Consider the following 15,529-nt stretch of genomic DNA (forward strand, 5'->3'; position numbering starts at 1 on the left):
TCTTCCTCTAACTCACAATCTCAGCTTCTTCTCTCTTACACACACACACACAGACAGACTTACAAGCGCAGACACCTGCAAACACAAACACATCCAGATATACACACAAAGACACAAGCATACAGAAACACACACCTCCATTCCCGACAGACACACACATCACAACGCACAGATTTAAATGTGGCAGGTTAAGGAGTGCAGAGCCACTGCGATAGCATCAGCACTGACACTTGAAAAATGGCAACATTAGGAAAGGTGGAGTGGCCTGAATAAGAACTCCCTGATTAGTTCAGCTACTTGCATTCTCCTAATTTTCATATTAATCACTCGTTCTAATACTGAACCCCAGTACTCAGTTACAATGTGTGAGTAACATTTATAGACCCCTGGACCACATTTCAAATTCATCATCCACAAATGAATCAGTCTGACAGCCTGAAGGCCACTGGATTCAAACGGAGTCAGAACTACATGCATATAGCAGCCATTCTGTATACTCAAGTCCTAGATATAGAAGCAAAAAGGCCTTAACATACATTTTGCTCATTTTAATAATGTTTCCCAGTTGGAGATTCTCTATTGGTGTTACACTGTCTCAAACAAACCTGTGTCTGCATTAACAAGCTTTCGGGAGTACTGTAAGACCTTTGTGTAAATGCAACTTCTCTAGAAGCTGATTCTAAGCTTTATGTAAACAAGGAAAACATCATTTAAACAGGATAAATAACGAAGGGCAATTACTGGGGCCACCGATGCCTGAGAACGAGTCTCGTTCCACACTGCCACTGAACGGACCGAAGGCTCAGCACTCGTCAACGCGTTCATCACACACTTCAGCAGGGCACGTACCACGCCTGCAGGAGGCACATCACACATCACCCACCATGTCTACGTCATTACACACACACACACACACACACACACACACACACACACACACACACACACACCTGCACACCACCACTATCAGGACTGAATCACTTAATTGGCCTTTTTAATCTCCATATTTCATACTGGGGTCAAGAGCTTGTGTACGAATAGAGGTGCTTGGTGAAAGGAATGTGCACTTTTTTATTTGGAGTTCACATTTAATATCTGTTCGAGAAGAGTGGGTCATTTGAGGCGGGGCATGATCATTAAAGAAAGGATATTAACTCCGTTCATCTTGATTCTCTCCTCTTATTATCAGAGTAAACATCAAATTCAGGGTTTTATGGGCTGCATTTTAAGAGGCTGGAGCAGGGGAGGGGGTGGGAGCCCAGCACCTTTTAATGGGAGGCACCAGAGACACTGCAGGGCCCTTTCACCAGCCATTAAACCCGGAGAGTAACCCAATGTTAATTGTTAATTTGCTGACTGGCTGTAATGCACAGGAGACACTGGCTAGTCAGGGAGCTGGCTCATTCATTCTTATTAATGTAAAATGTGGGAACTTGGCTGTGTGTGACACTTTAATGCTCACAGCATCAAGTCATTTCCAATACAAACACAACCCCCCCACCACCCGCGACTCACACCCATGCCGAACCCCCCAACCACCACCCCAGTCCACAAAGTACCATTAAGGTTATTTGAGTTGATTTCCAGTGCTGAAATATGACCAAGCGTCACTGAAAATTTCAGCATCATTTGTAGTGATGGAGAAATGAGAATGAATGCTTTTAGCTTGAGAGCTGATCTGATATGTAAACAGCAGACTTAAATCCAGTTATTAGCAGCTGACCTTCATGTGTCAATCATTTATTTTTTTTTTTAAACAGATGCAGAAGCATTTATAAATGTCAATTATAATAATGACGCAAAATGTATTTTTCCATCTGTCTAAGGAGGATACGGCCTAATAGCATTAAATAATTGGCTAATAGGTAGCATTTGCCCAATTTTCATAAGTACTAACAGGCAGAGAAAAAAAATCTAAAACACAATTTAGCCTTTGAAATGACGGTGCGTTCAGGGATAATTGTGTTTGTGCCAAAATTTGCTGCAGACTTGCCTGAGCACTTCAAAAGAAAAATAAACACCCACCTATAATACTGAAGGCGAAAGAAAGAAAGAATTCATGAGAGGGGTTAAGTCATTACCTCGTTGGCTAACTCCAGCATGACAGGGTCTGCAGGACGTTTCGCGGCTTCACCACGGTACCTTCATTACCGCAAAGAATAACGAGCACGTAAGAGAGTCAACAGACAGGGGGAGAGAAGACAACAAGCACAGGCCAGCCCCGACATGCCGACGTCCCCGGTGGCCCGGGCCCCTGCGTCGTCTCAAACGGCAGGGCCCCGAAACCCCAGACTCTCCTCAAATCAGACAAGCATGATCCTTAAGAGAGAAAAGGGCCACGCTGCCTCCTCCCCATCGCAAACCACAAAGCCCTCCAAGATGCCGCGCTGATAACGGCACAGGCTTGTCCTTCATGTAAGTGGATTACAGGCGCATCGCCCAGATTTGCTTCTGCTAAACAATAAGCTTAATAGGCTGCATGAGGCTAATTGTGACATGGCGAAAAAAGCTTATTTTGCCTTCAGCCAGTTTCCTATAGTTTTCTCCTGATTTGATTTTTTGAAAGAAATTGTGGATAATAGGCTGCCATGCGCCTAATGGAGGCGAATGTCCAAGCGCAAGTTTTTGTTTTTTTTCTGTACGTGTGCACACGTGTGTTGCTAAGTCCGCAAAAGCTGTGTGTGTTTGCAGGCTTAGCAGGTGCGAGTGGGGATCTGGAAGGCCTGGTGATTTGTTTAGAGGAGATTATATCTGTCAGTGGAGCCCACCCACAAACATACACTTGTCTAGTGATTAGCAGGCAAAGTGGACTGATTCCTACCTCTGGTAGTAGTCTTCAATGACGTCTGGGGTGTGGTGTTTCACAAGACTTCTTTTCATTCTTTTCTGAGAGAAGGCGCATAATGGAGTGGTTACTTTTTACTGTACCTTGTACATACAGAAGTTTCACGTCACTCAAACCTCACAGACTAGGGGGAAAAAAAGCTGTTCATTTAGAAAACACTATCCAGGAATATGTTACATTTTCTTGTGCCATGTATGAAAAGCATAATCTTTTAGCCTTGGGTGGATTTTCGTGTAGAAGCAGGCAAAATCAGCTACTGAACCTCAGCAAGATGTATGGAGATTTAATACCAGTCAAGGCAAAAACGTACACATTCCCCACTCAACCTTCAATTAATTTCCACTGCGATGAAACTACAACCCATTCTAGCATTCCCCTTTGGATTCCTTTTTTTATATATACATGATTAAATTGCCTTCTTAACCAGGGGAAAGAAAGAGCAGGGCTAAAAAACAACTTATTTAAAAACTACAAAGAAGCAATTGCGCCAGGACACGGTGCCTGAGTGACAGCTGTCAGGGGAGTGATGAATGACTCCATTTTGTGCCTGTGCAGCCTTCTGCCACTCCCGGCAACGGTCATTTATCATCGTCGGCTGTCAGGCCGGGAAAGCGGCAGTGACAGTGCGAGTCAGCAAACATTTAGCGCACGGAGCCGCACTACACGGGGAAATTATTATTGTCAGAATAATAATGGTTTAGCATAATTTATTACAGGTCCACCAAATAAGCAGAGGCTAGATGTTATTAGACAGATGGATGGGAAGTCTTGGCAGGATTCCACCGAGACTCAGGCGGGGCCCTCCTCGTTGGCGGGGGGGGGGGGGGGGGGGGTATCCTCCAGACCAATCAGAGAGCTGGCAGTTCAATTACAAAGAAATAAGGGGACATTCATCATTCAATTAGGCACCTGTCAGGCCTCACAAAGGAAGAAAACTTCTAACCTGGTACTCCAGGGAGAAGATGCTCAGAAGAGTGGACTGCGAGTGACTGGAACAAATAAAAGGAGGACAAAGTTAATTACCAGAGCGCATTGCACAGAGACAAAGGAAGAGAGGCGCTTCAAAGCCCAGGCCGGCTGCCCTGTAATCTGAAGGAACATGAAAACAAGTGTGGCAAAGTTGTTCCAGATGAACACCTCCGACAAAGCGTTCCTGCTGAGAGGAGGCAAGGATGGAGGAGGTCGGGTTACGGAGGACGAGGCTGGTGTGAAACATTTCAAAACAAAAGCACAACGCGTTCTTCCTAACGGCGTGCACTGCGTCAGCTAGGTTCTTGAGCCTATGTTTAACCAGCATAACAAGCTGAATTCCACAGGGCGGAGTACAAGCACAGTCAGAAAGAACCGGCAGTCGAATATATTTTAACAGGACTCAATCATTAATTAAGAACACTATAAACACGTACATTTTGCCAAGACTGCATGGGTCCTTATTTGGGACTGTCCTAGTCTAGAATTGGACCGGGAGAAGGTGTTCTAAAAGTAGAAGAAAGTTTGCCCTAACGTCAGCACTGGCATATGGGACATTCTGGAACATTCCCACTGCAACCAGTGGGCTTCGAAAATGGAAACTTTCACAGCAGGAAGCAGGGACTCCCAAGAGTCAGCCGGTTCCATGGCTTGCCATAAGCTGCATTCATCTCCAGCGCCACTCAATGTCAAACACCTGGTAGTGGGGGCGGAACTGAGGAAAGAGACTCCACCGCTACTTTTCCCTTCTGCCCAAACTCCTCAATATTACTCCCACACCAATATTTAAGCAACCCCCGACCCCAACCACGTTATAAATAGACTGTACAAAGCTGCCAGACCACTGTACATTGTCTTCTCTGGTTCTGTTTAGTAGCCTCAGTATATGTGATTGTTAAATTTAACGGACTTCTTTTTACATGTCACCTGAGAAATGAATGTAAATAGACCTGAAAGTCAGGTTTTCTACCGGCGATGAAAGTCCATGTTTGCCCCTTCAATCAGAACATGCAACAATAAACAAAAACCCAACACAGTCAAAGGAAAAGAGCCTTGCTATTACGTGTATTTGTAATTACATTATTTGTATTGATGTCCAACTCAGTAAAACACATGGAAAAGCATAAAATAAAGGCTAAAAGGAAAGTGTAGGGTATAACCCTAGCTAGCGTTGCTGGTGTGTCCTGCAGCTTGACCATCACCGGCTCACGGAGACAAGTCTTTGTTAGCACACCTCCAAAAAAAGAAGCCTGCCACAGCATTAATTTACAATGATATGCACAGGCCAACAGGTCAGTGCAATTAAGTGGGCCATTAAACGGTCAACTGTCAACATGTGAACACTTACGGAGAGATAAAAAAAAAAAAGAAAGTCCTCTACGCTTCAACCTTGCACCTGAGTGTTTCAACAACATCACTGCCCAGTTCTCAGGCCCTGACCAGCCCATCCCCCGAACCCGACATCTGTTAGGTTTTAAATGGATTACACTCCATAATGATCATGATTACTGCCTAATTGCTAAATCTTTACCCTGTTAAGTTTAAAGGGAGGTAAACTGCCCTAAATATCTGTGAAAACATATCTGTTTCAAACAACATGAGAAGAACGCCGAGTTCTGTGCCATGTTTTGTTCTTTAGATTACAAAATATGGACAACACGGAGTCCCAGCGAGGCTAAAACATGTCTAACATAGCAACTTAAAAGCCCCGGGGGTGAAAAGGAGGAGGAGAAACCATGCAGAGCCACAGTAGAGCTGATAACCACGTCTGACACATCTGATCTTTCTATTGTGTCTGTGAAGGCTTTGAAGGCAAGCCATAGCACACTCCCCTTTCCACAGAGCAGACATTAGGACTGAGCTACTGCAGGGCTTGGCTCTTAATGCATATTCAACCTGCAGCCTATGGGGTGCATACTGGGGGTCATCACTCATTCAGTGTGTGCAACGCAGCATAACAACTTTTCAGACTCGCTTTGTTTATAGAGATGTCTCAAGAAAACAAGGCACAACAAATTGACTTATGATGGCGTACAGTTCAGTTTTGCCCAGTAATTGTGAAAAGACACCAAACGGCCACCGTACAGGACAGGGCGAGGCCTATAGTCTCAATGAATCAGAGCAGCCTAAAAGGCACTCCGTTCAAACTGCTTAAACCACAATGTTTACATATTACACTATACAAAAATAATTTCCTAAATTGGATTAAGAAAAAGATTTTAAGTTGAGCAAACTGGGAGCTCAGTATCAACAGGTTATATGCACATACTGAAAAACTCCCTACTCTGGCCTGTTCCACAGAGACCGAAGAAGCAAGAGAGCCGGTTCTGAAATCTAATGCTGAGTTCAGGTTCCTAATAAGTGTAGTCCTCCATTTGCGCGGGGCCTATAGTAACGGCGCGCCCACGGAATGGAGGTCTCAGGACACCAGACAGCAGCGGAACGGCTGTAAACTGGAGGGAATTCCGCGTCTACACTGATGTTGCAGTTTTGCATTTTCTCCACTGAGCCACTGCTAAATAAACATGAAGTCGCAGAAAGAATCAGATCAACCAAACAGCGGAAGCCGGCAAGTGGTTTCAATTTACCAAATTACCACCACATCTATAATCAAATTGTCCATTCATTTCAATTAGAACTCCTGTTCCTGGGGGAAAAAAACTGAAATATTACAAATGATTGTAATTTCTATGGTGTGCTTACAACATGTAGGTAAAATCAGGAAATACTTCTGTGGAATAAGAATGAGGGCAGCTATTAGAAGGTCATAGAACAGTATTAAGCTTATTGCCTCTAGCCTATAATTTCAAACAGGGAAAACAGAAGGTCTGCAATCAGAATAGTGCCTTGGAAATCATTCAGAACGTAATTACCCTTCTCTACAACCTACGACATCCCATTAATATGCATGGGGCTCAAAATAGTATTGAAGCCAATTTGATTAAAATATACCACGCAAACTGTTCCATGATGTCATCAACTGAACTGGCAAAGCTACAGATTTTTTTTCCCCTCAAAGAATATACTGAGAATATACTGTTTTGTGCATAGTTCTATCAGAACTTTTTAGCACAGTAAAATATATTTCTTTCTTTCTTTTTTTTACCCAATTACACTATTACTAACAGAGCAAAGATGCAAAGATATCCTTTTAAGGTAAATTAATTCAATACATTTCCCATACTTAATTTCAAAATTCATACTTTTTATGAATGATTAATAATAAAAATGGCAGCAATTAACCTAATGAATGCCACCTGGCTAATGATATCAGTATCATATGTTTCGACGATAATTAGTGCTTGCCACATCTATTTGTAGCATGGTGCAGAACTCCGTTCTGCAGGGCAGAAACCTAAGTGAAGCATAGCACATTTTGTTCCTAATGACTTTAAGGCAGGCAAAAAGGGGGGGAATAAGAAGGAAAAAAGTATCTTTTCATATTAGCCATGTTTGGCAAGGTTGAAAATGGGTTTTTTTTTTTAATTGCTGACTTTCAGAAACGTTGCTTCCTCTTGGTTAACATTTTCAGGGGAAAGGAGTCCTGAGCAGAGAGTGTGGTGTGTGCAGGTGGCATGTGACCTGTCCTGAGAAGTATGCACAGAGACAGCGCGCAGACTGCCGCTTCTGCGGTCTGTTTTTAGCTTCCTCTCCTTCTCTCGCTCGCTCCTAAATCAATATTTTGCACCAGAGGAAAATACTTTGTTGCATTTGTTTTTTTTCTCCCTGCTTCGCATATGTAAATGGCCCTAATTATGCATGCTGATAAGAGCAGGGGAACATCTGTTTAAACCCAAACAGCATCCACATGAGGAGAAAATGCACAACTGTGATGGATGGGACACACAATCACAGCGAAAATCTAAAAATGTATCAATGCTTAAAACCAATGTTCTTCCACAGCCAAAAAAGGACAAAAATCAGCAAGTTTTCTTAAGCAAAGAATTTGGCTTAAGTTGAATTAAGGAAAACAAATTAGTAGCCTACACTATTCAAGTATCTGTTAATGTTTCTATTTAACTGGATAAAGCTAAGAGTTACAAGTAAATCCAACATCCTAATATACTAGACCATCACGCTATCTAACAACCCATATTCAACAACAAAAGAATAGGGCCTACACAGGTTAATTTGACTCAGGATCAAAGCAATTACTATTTCTCTATAGTACGAAATCACCTGATATTTCTTAGGAAGCACAGAAAGCAAAATCTGGACAACAGAAAATGCAAGAGCTAACCGCCAAACTCCTGTGTCCTCTGCTAAGAAAAGACTGACTCTATAACCTGTGACATCTGCAATGCTGCCCCTGCTACCATCCCTGCCATAACTACGATCAGCTATCAAAGGTGAGGGTCTGGTGAGGGTCTAACCGAAACGAGTTACACTTACAACAGTTCACAAAATCACAACCACAATCGTTCCTTTCTCTGGAAAATCTCACATGAAGTGGAGAACATTGCCTTCATTGCCCATCAGGCGACAAACATACCCAAGTGTGACCAGGAAACACGTCACGCTGAAGAACATCAGGCGGCCCGACAGTCAGCTCTCTCGGGCATGGCTGCTTGCGCCATCGATTCAATTTCAATCTCTTCTGCAACCGATCTCAGTGTGCCAACCTCAGGTGAAAAGGTCCCTCACTCAACCCTGGCAGCTGACCAACCATATGACACACAACATGGAACGTCCTGGGCGTTGGGCATATGAAGTGTGGTGTTTCTTTGAGTAATTCCGTTTGTCATAGCGTGCTGAAAAAGCAAGGATTCTGAAAATACACCTGCCAGGAGGGCTAAAAGAGGCTGTGTAAATCAACGCAGAGTGGACCCATACATGGAATAATTCAAAAGCCCACAGCCTAGCCTTTGCTTGGAAAGATTTTTGGCCGCCATGCTAGGCATTTTAAGATCTCTTTCAGCAGATGCTTTACAGTCTAATGTACTTACCTCAGCAAAGAATTACAAGGCACTGTGTCCTGCAAGGAAACATTTCATTTCACTCCGACCAAATCCAGCTCCAGACATCCTCTCATAAACTAGGTGAATGGCCTCCCCCGGCCCAGCCTTTTTCCTCGTGCCCGTCCTAGCACCTAACCGCCGTAAATAATCCCAGTCCGGTGACAGGGCCTCACTCGTCAGTGCCAGCACAGAGCTCGGGCAGCCAGGCCTGAGCCACATGCACGGGCTGCGACCGCGTGTCCTGCCCCGTATGGCCGAGTGGGACTGAGCGGAGCCATGTGGTCGCGGTCTCTGGAGCGCTGGGCAGCAGCTCAGAGAGCCAGGCTGGCCGCTGGAAACTGTCATCACCACGTCTTCATAGCGCACACAAAGCCTCGCAGTCAAAACAGTGCCATGGACTCTAAATAACTTCTAACATATGAGACAAATGTATAAAAATTCAAGTTTTGCATAGAAAATTGGTCTCGACAGCTTTATTTACTTACTAATGTGTTTGATGAACATGACATCCCAAGTATAGAAACCAATAAGGCTACAGTGTGGGGTGGGGGGAAGGTCATGAATTTTTGGTAGGCTTGAGAACATGGTGAGTAGTTAATGTATAATTCAGTCATATAGCATTAACAAGCATGTAATAGTAAGATAAACACCATATCTGCAATAAATAATCAATGAGCGTCCCATCCCAGCTTGGAGATTACCATCAAAAACAAAGGATCTGCAGCCAAGAACATCAGCATATCAATGGCACATGCCACAACAATGCTGGGCCTCGGTTTACTCCCAACATCACGCTAGATAAACCCCAAATAACAGAGAAATTAACAAATGCTTGACATTTGCTCAACATCCATTATTCTGACACTTCTTCAGCATTTCAAAAGGCTGAGTGCATGCTTAATCAACATTCATATTCCCCCAGCGAGCCACTGGCACCATATTGCAGTCCGCCTCAGCGCTGATGAAAACGGCACATTAGGGCCCATTTTGAAAACGTTCTGGGACTCTGCTGGGGTTTGTGTGTGGATGCATGTGTGCGAGTGTGTGTGTGTGTGTGTGGGTGTGTGTGCGTAAGGGCGGATACGGCACTCTTGCTGTATTAAAGATATCGGGAGACCGGAGCATCCGCACTGGTCCCCGCTCCTCAGTGGCCCTCTCCGCAAGTTCGACAGACATATGCAGAACGAGCCGGATGGCATTATAAAGAGGGTGTAATCACTACACCCAAATTCATTCATAACACAGCGCAAAGGGCCGACAGAGGCCTTGCTCTCCTGGGACAAAGCCCAGGCTGGCGGGGAGGGGGGCGGGACAGTGGTCCCGCACACTCTCAGGCAGCCAGGCGAGGTCTCCCAGTGCCCGCTTTCATTTCCAATTCTAATAATGAAGCATGGAGAGAAAAGGCCCAGGACTGATGTCACATCCCACCACTGGGCCATCACGCCCCCCTCACCAGACGCATCGTAGCGGGGGGCAGAGGCACTAGGCAGGACAGGCCGGCCGGGCGGGAGGTGCTGCAGATTTGCATGTCCCTCCATTGTAAGAGGGGGGGAAAGTGACAGCACCGTGTCCAATTCTTTTCCCTTCAGAACAGCTCGAGCCCGGCAGGAGAGGCCAGGCCGACAGATGACTCCCAACATCTGTGTTACGTGAGAGATACAGATGAGGGACTTCGCATGCCCCTCACAGTCCAGCTCTCACTCCACTAGACACCAGGCCCAGCTAGCCAGTAAAAATCAGCTTAAACAGCCATTACCATTATAACAGCTCCAAATAGGTATATCATCGTTTCATTTAGATTTATGATGGAATTTTTAATAAATCATTTTATGAGTGTGGGAATACACATGCAATACATTGGTTTTATGTACTTATGCATGGTTCTGGAAACAGCCCCATTCTATAATTGCTTGTAAAGTTGAAAAGATGGCCATAGTGTCAATGACTATATCTCCTTATTAAAGCGTACCATCTGTGCAGCTTCAAAACCCAACAATACCTCAACACAACCGTTCAGGGGCTCAGATTAGTACAGAGCTTCTATAACATGCATAGAAACTTTAAGGCGGCTCAAACGTATTTGTGTTATTCACCGCAAATTCTCCCTGACGCCCAAAGAACACAGCTGCTACAACACTGCTCAAATGTGACGAAACACTCAAATTCACAGGCCGTCACACCATGCATGTGACCCAAGAAAACTACAGAAAACCAGTTTCAAGTTTCTCAAAGGAAGAGATGGAATCCTCTTTAAGTCCACACAGACACATACAACGTATCTGCCCAGCATGAGCAGGAGGCCGAGGGGCGCGAGGAGACGGAGAGTTTGGAGAGGGATTCTGCGCTCCGGCTGCATGGGCATGGCGCTCCCAGCATCGGCTGTGTGAGGAGCGATGAAGGACAGAGCACCCTGTTCCCCTAGACCCCCCAAACGCACAGGCAGCCTGCCTGTCTCCGCTCTGACACTGACTAAGGCCCAGGGCTTCCAGGCCCAGAGGAGGGGGCTTCCTGGGAGGGGGGGGGGGGAAGAGGCCTCAGTCCGCCGTGCCTCATCGCATGCTAAGAGATGATGGATGGCCTAGTCGATATGTTATGTCTTAAGAGCCTGATTTCCTGCCAGTCCAATCACTAACCCTCCAGAGCCGGGCTCAGCTGATTGGACAAGCAGAATAATTTTGCAGGCTGTGAAAACACTACCGCCTCACCCGTCTGTCAGGTTCTCAGACGGCGTTCTTTTTTTTTTTTTTTTTTTTTTTTTTTTTCTTTTTAAAGCAGGCCTCACTGAGATTTCTTATACTCAGGAAATATGAACAGTAATACCAAGATGAATCAAAGCCTACTAACACACACGTTTCTTGGCATCAGCCAACTGTAGAATTTTTTTTATGCAATCAAAAAGTTAAATGGTGCACAAAAATAATAGTTATACTGTCGCTGAGAACTGACAAACAGAAAACAGCTACAAATTTTTTTTTTTAAATGAAAAATTTAATCCATGAAAATTAGGTCATACATCGGGGTAGTCCATGAGGACAATGGGATATAAAAAAGTGGCTAGGGGATCAACCTAGCACATATCATATTCTATAAAACGCTGACGCCAATAACAAAGGCATGTTGAAGGTAGGCTGTGCATCCCTCAGGGAGCCAAAGCCTTATTCTTGCAGTGATTACAGCACTATGAAACTAGGAAGCTCCCAATTCATGCGAGTCTTTAAGTGACCTCTACAGGAACAGGGCCGTCTGCGAGGCCTTAGGGGATTACACGTGTTACATTCAATAAAGAGCTGTCCCTCACTGGCGAGGAAGCCCGCAAAACAAAGCCATTAAGCACTGCTTACACAATGAATCCACAACAAAGGCGGTCTGTGTTGAAGCAATAATGATAAAAAATTTGATCATTTATAGAACATATAGCGCTTTTTTCAGTTTAAGCTCATGTACTGAAACATCCAAGGTATGAAAATTAGAGCCTGACCCATGTGACATACTGCACAGACAATATTTGGTGCATCAAACAATGCAGGCCAAGTTATTTGACAAAATATTAACATGGTATTCAATTGCACAATACCAACTAGACCAAAAATATTCTATTATTCATGATGGTTAGTCTACACTACAATTAACATAATTTTTCTTGTTTTCTGAACATTCCTTTGAAATTCAGCTAATTAACAAACATTTCCTGAAACATAAATTTACTTTAAAATATGTCATCCCAAAGTTTCCATTATAATGTGCCTTTCTTGAACATGGAAAGTATGTATTTGAATCATGGGACTGGTGACCATGGCAAAAACAACCGTAGCCTAAAATCCAGTTAAAACCAGCGGGTGCTTATTTTCCTACTGAATACACCCCAGAAATGCAGCTTAGAGCAAAGAGGGACAACTACTACTTGCGAGTAATAAAAATAAATACATTTATGCCAATTATCCTCATATATAGTTGATTAGCCAATATGTGTGTGCTGTTGAAATGTTCAGATTACATGCCATTGGTTAGTGATCATAAGCTATATTAGTCTCATAGCTCCAGTACAAAAACTAAAAACTCACTGGATACTTTTTGAATGCCTCGAGTTGATTTTTTTTTCCCACCTGAAAACCACTCCTGTAAAGTACTGCAGGGTTGAGTGTGGGGGTGGGTGACAGAGAAATGGACTAAGGGAAAAAGGTTGGGTTGCAGGCTGGTTGGTCGGTCGGTAGGCAGACATGCAGATGGTGCTGTCTTTTTTACTACTGGACTCATTAGTGGTCCAGAGAACACTGTGCTAGTAACTGATAAGCCTATGATATGTTAGGGGCTGACCAAAGGCAACTAAACCTACTGGTATTCAAGTGTAGCATCCCAGACGTGGGTGTCACAGAAAGTGGACTTGTCATCTCATTAGTCCTATACGCTGCCTTGTTCTAGCTGCTGACAATAACACACGTTTCTCCCAAGATCAGCATGTGACATATGCCAAGTCCGAAGACGCATCACATTCCTCATCAGGTCCACTTTTTCCAACCCTAAGACCGAGTGACCTACATAGCATATTCATTATGATGACACAACAACTTCAATCATGAGTTTGCACTGAACTTGCATTAATTCAGGTTTGGTTTACAGGTGAAAGCCCTTGCTGTCATAATATTTAGTTCAGTTAAAACTAAACTAAGCATGTGATGTGTGTTCAGTTACAACTAAATTATACCTGGCTGGAATAAAAAAAGCTTGTGTGGAAATGTTTTTCTACATTAAATACCAAAACTGGGCTACTTTATTTCTGGAGTGGTTGACACAACCTACTTCACCAGCCACTAAATTCTTTAAGTCCTAAACATTTAAACCATTTTGAATTAACTGAACAACGAAATACTGCAGTAACACAAAAATGAGATCAGGCCAAAGTCGAAGTAAAAAGATCACAACAGCTGAAGGCTGTAGAAGGTAATAGAAGGTAAACTTGACAAAGACGACTTCATGAATTCTTATGTAAAGTAACCATTTGGTGTACCACACACTGCATGACTGTGTTATTACTTTGATCTGTTGGATATTCCAGTAAGTTTTAACCTGGAGTAACAGTAGAGCAAATGAAATGGAAAAGCTAGCACACTGCATATTAAGCGTTCAAAGAGGTTAGCCATGTTTGGAAAACTACAAATGCTTTGGGACAATGCACTATGTCAAGATTAATTAACGATGAAAAGATTTAGTGCGTGTAAGTTAGCTTTGAGGCAAGAAGGATCACTTGAGATCTTTGCAAGGATCTGGGACCTGGTAGACTGACCTTGGTTTGTCACTGGATAGTGCAATGAAGCATCATACAGTTTAACATGCTAAAACTATGCAGGAATATATTGTACAAGAATCGAAAACCACCAGATATGATACTATTCAGACAAGGTAACAACAGATATGTGACCACACTATGAATTAGTGATCACATTTCAGAATATAGATTCAACAAACAATAATCAGCAGAGATTTATTTTCTTTTGGTTACAGAATACAAATCACTACCATCTTGCCGGAAAGTTTTTGGACTCCAAAGGAAACTGATCACACAATTTTTTGATGCCATGACCACCATTCAAGATGTAGCTCATGTTTGGAGAAGCCCCCAGTGCCTTTGACAGGACTGTTTACTTTAAGCAAAAGTTAGATACAGGAAGTATATCTTTACAAACGGCCTTGTCAACCCATCACCCTGCCTTAGTGTGGTTTACAGTCAGCTACAGAAATTGGATATTTTGGGTATTGAGGTTCAGAGAGCTAATGCTATCTATGCTAAGAGCACAAGCAATGTAAAGTTCACAAAGGGTTATCTCTGTGCAATGCTCACACACAAAATGATGGAGAAACTATATAATGCTTGCACACAAAAGGATGACAAACTACACAAAGCTTACACACAAAACAATGAGAAACTAAATAGCTGCACAGATTGGCATCTCAGGTCATGGTACAAAGTGACTTGTTGACCTTAGGCTATGTATATCATAGATAGACATTACTGCAGTCCAACAGTGATGCTACCATTAGGACCCCAATCCCCAAAGCATCACAGATCATGAAAGAAAGTATGTGCTATTCACTCCAGCATTTAACAATTATCTTTGTACTATGCTGCTTTTGGGAAACCTGGGCCAGAGAGATTCTGCTCTATGATAAAGATCATTTGTTTTTTGGAGAATAAAGTCAGTCTGCCTAAACAAATTGGCAATGGTCTTGGTAAAGAAGCAACTGATGTGTGAAATCCCAGATTTTAAAAGAGAGAGGAGTTCTTTTCCATCCTGAATCAAAGGCAAGTTCCCTCCCCATGTCTATCATGGCACATTCAAGATAAATACAGTTAAATCCATTCTAACATGATACTCAAAAATATTGCACATTTCTTAAATGCATGTTATTCCTTCTCTGAGGTCCAGTACAAGACAGATGTTAATATCTTTAAGTGAGATGTAGTTATAAATGGCAACTGAGTGTAAAGGATTATGCACTTACTTGGGAAATTTATCTTTCAGCATCTTCATACACTGTCGAGTAGGCCGAAGCTGTTCAGTGAACTTTACTATTGTTTTGTATTCTGCTCTACAAAGTTTCATCTTGCTTATCAACCAACCTTTAAAAAAAATATGGAAAAGGTAAATAGACCTGGACAAGGACATCCGCATGACATGACACCGCTAACCCTACCAACACTTTGGTACCTAGTAATCTAACTGCTACTTAGCTAGCTAAATACTATCGTTTTGTAGCCTAA

General features: G+C 43.1%; 1 protein-coding gene across 7 annotated transcripts in view; it reads right to left on the reverse strand.

The window, feature by feature from the left end:
- The window catches only part of cdin1 (CDAN1 interacting nuclease 1), a 60,004-nt gene that overhangs the window by 43,815 nt on the left and 660 nt on the right, over positions 1 to 15,529 (reverse strand). For 4 of the 7 annotated variants that reach the window (XM_027011610.3, XM_027011612.3, XM_027011613.3 and 1 more), the window contains exons 2-5: positions 15,271 to 15,388; positions 3,789 to 3,834; positions 2,822 to 2,886; positions 2,082 to 2,142 (exon numbers count right to left, since the gene is read on the reverse strand). In XM_027011610.3, coding sequence (XP_026867411.1) covers positions 2,082 to 2,142; positions 2,822 to 2,886; positions 3,789 to 3,834; positions 15,271 to 15,371 — 273 coding nt within the window. In that variant the 5' untranslated portion in view covers positions 15,372 to 15,388. Of the gene's footprint in view, positions 1 to 2,081; positions 2,143 to 2,821; positions 2,893 to 3,788; positions 3,835 to 15,270; positions 15,389 to 15,529 lie in introns of those variants that run through there. The other 3 variants (XM_081721492.1, XM_027011614.3, XM_081721493.1) reach the window with 3 other exon arrangements.

The sequence above is a fragment of the Electrophorus electricus genome, chromosome 10 (assembly GCF_041902795.1).
Source record: "Electrophorus electricus isolate QZ-2024a chromosome 10, ASM4190279v1, whole genome shotgun sequence".
Classification (NCBI taxonomy): domain Eukaryota; kingdom Metazoa; phylum Chordata; class Actinopteri; order Gymnotiformes; family Gymnotidae; genus Electrophorus; species Electrophorus electricus.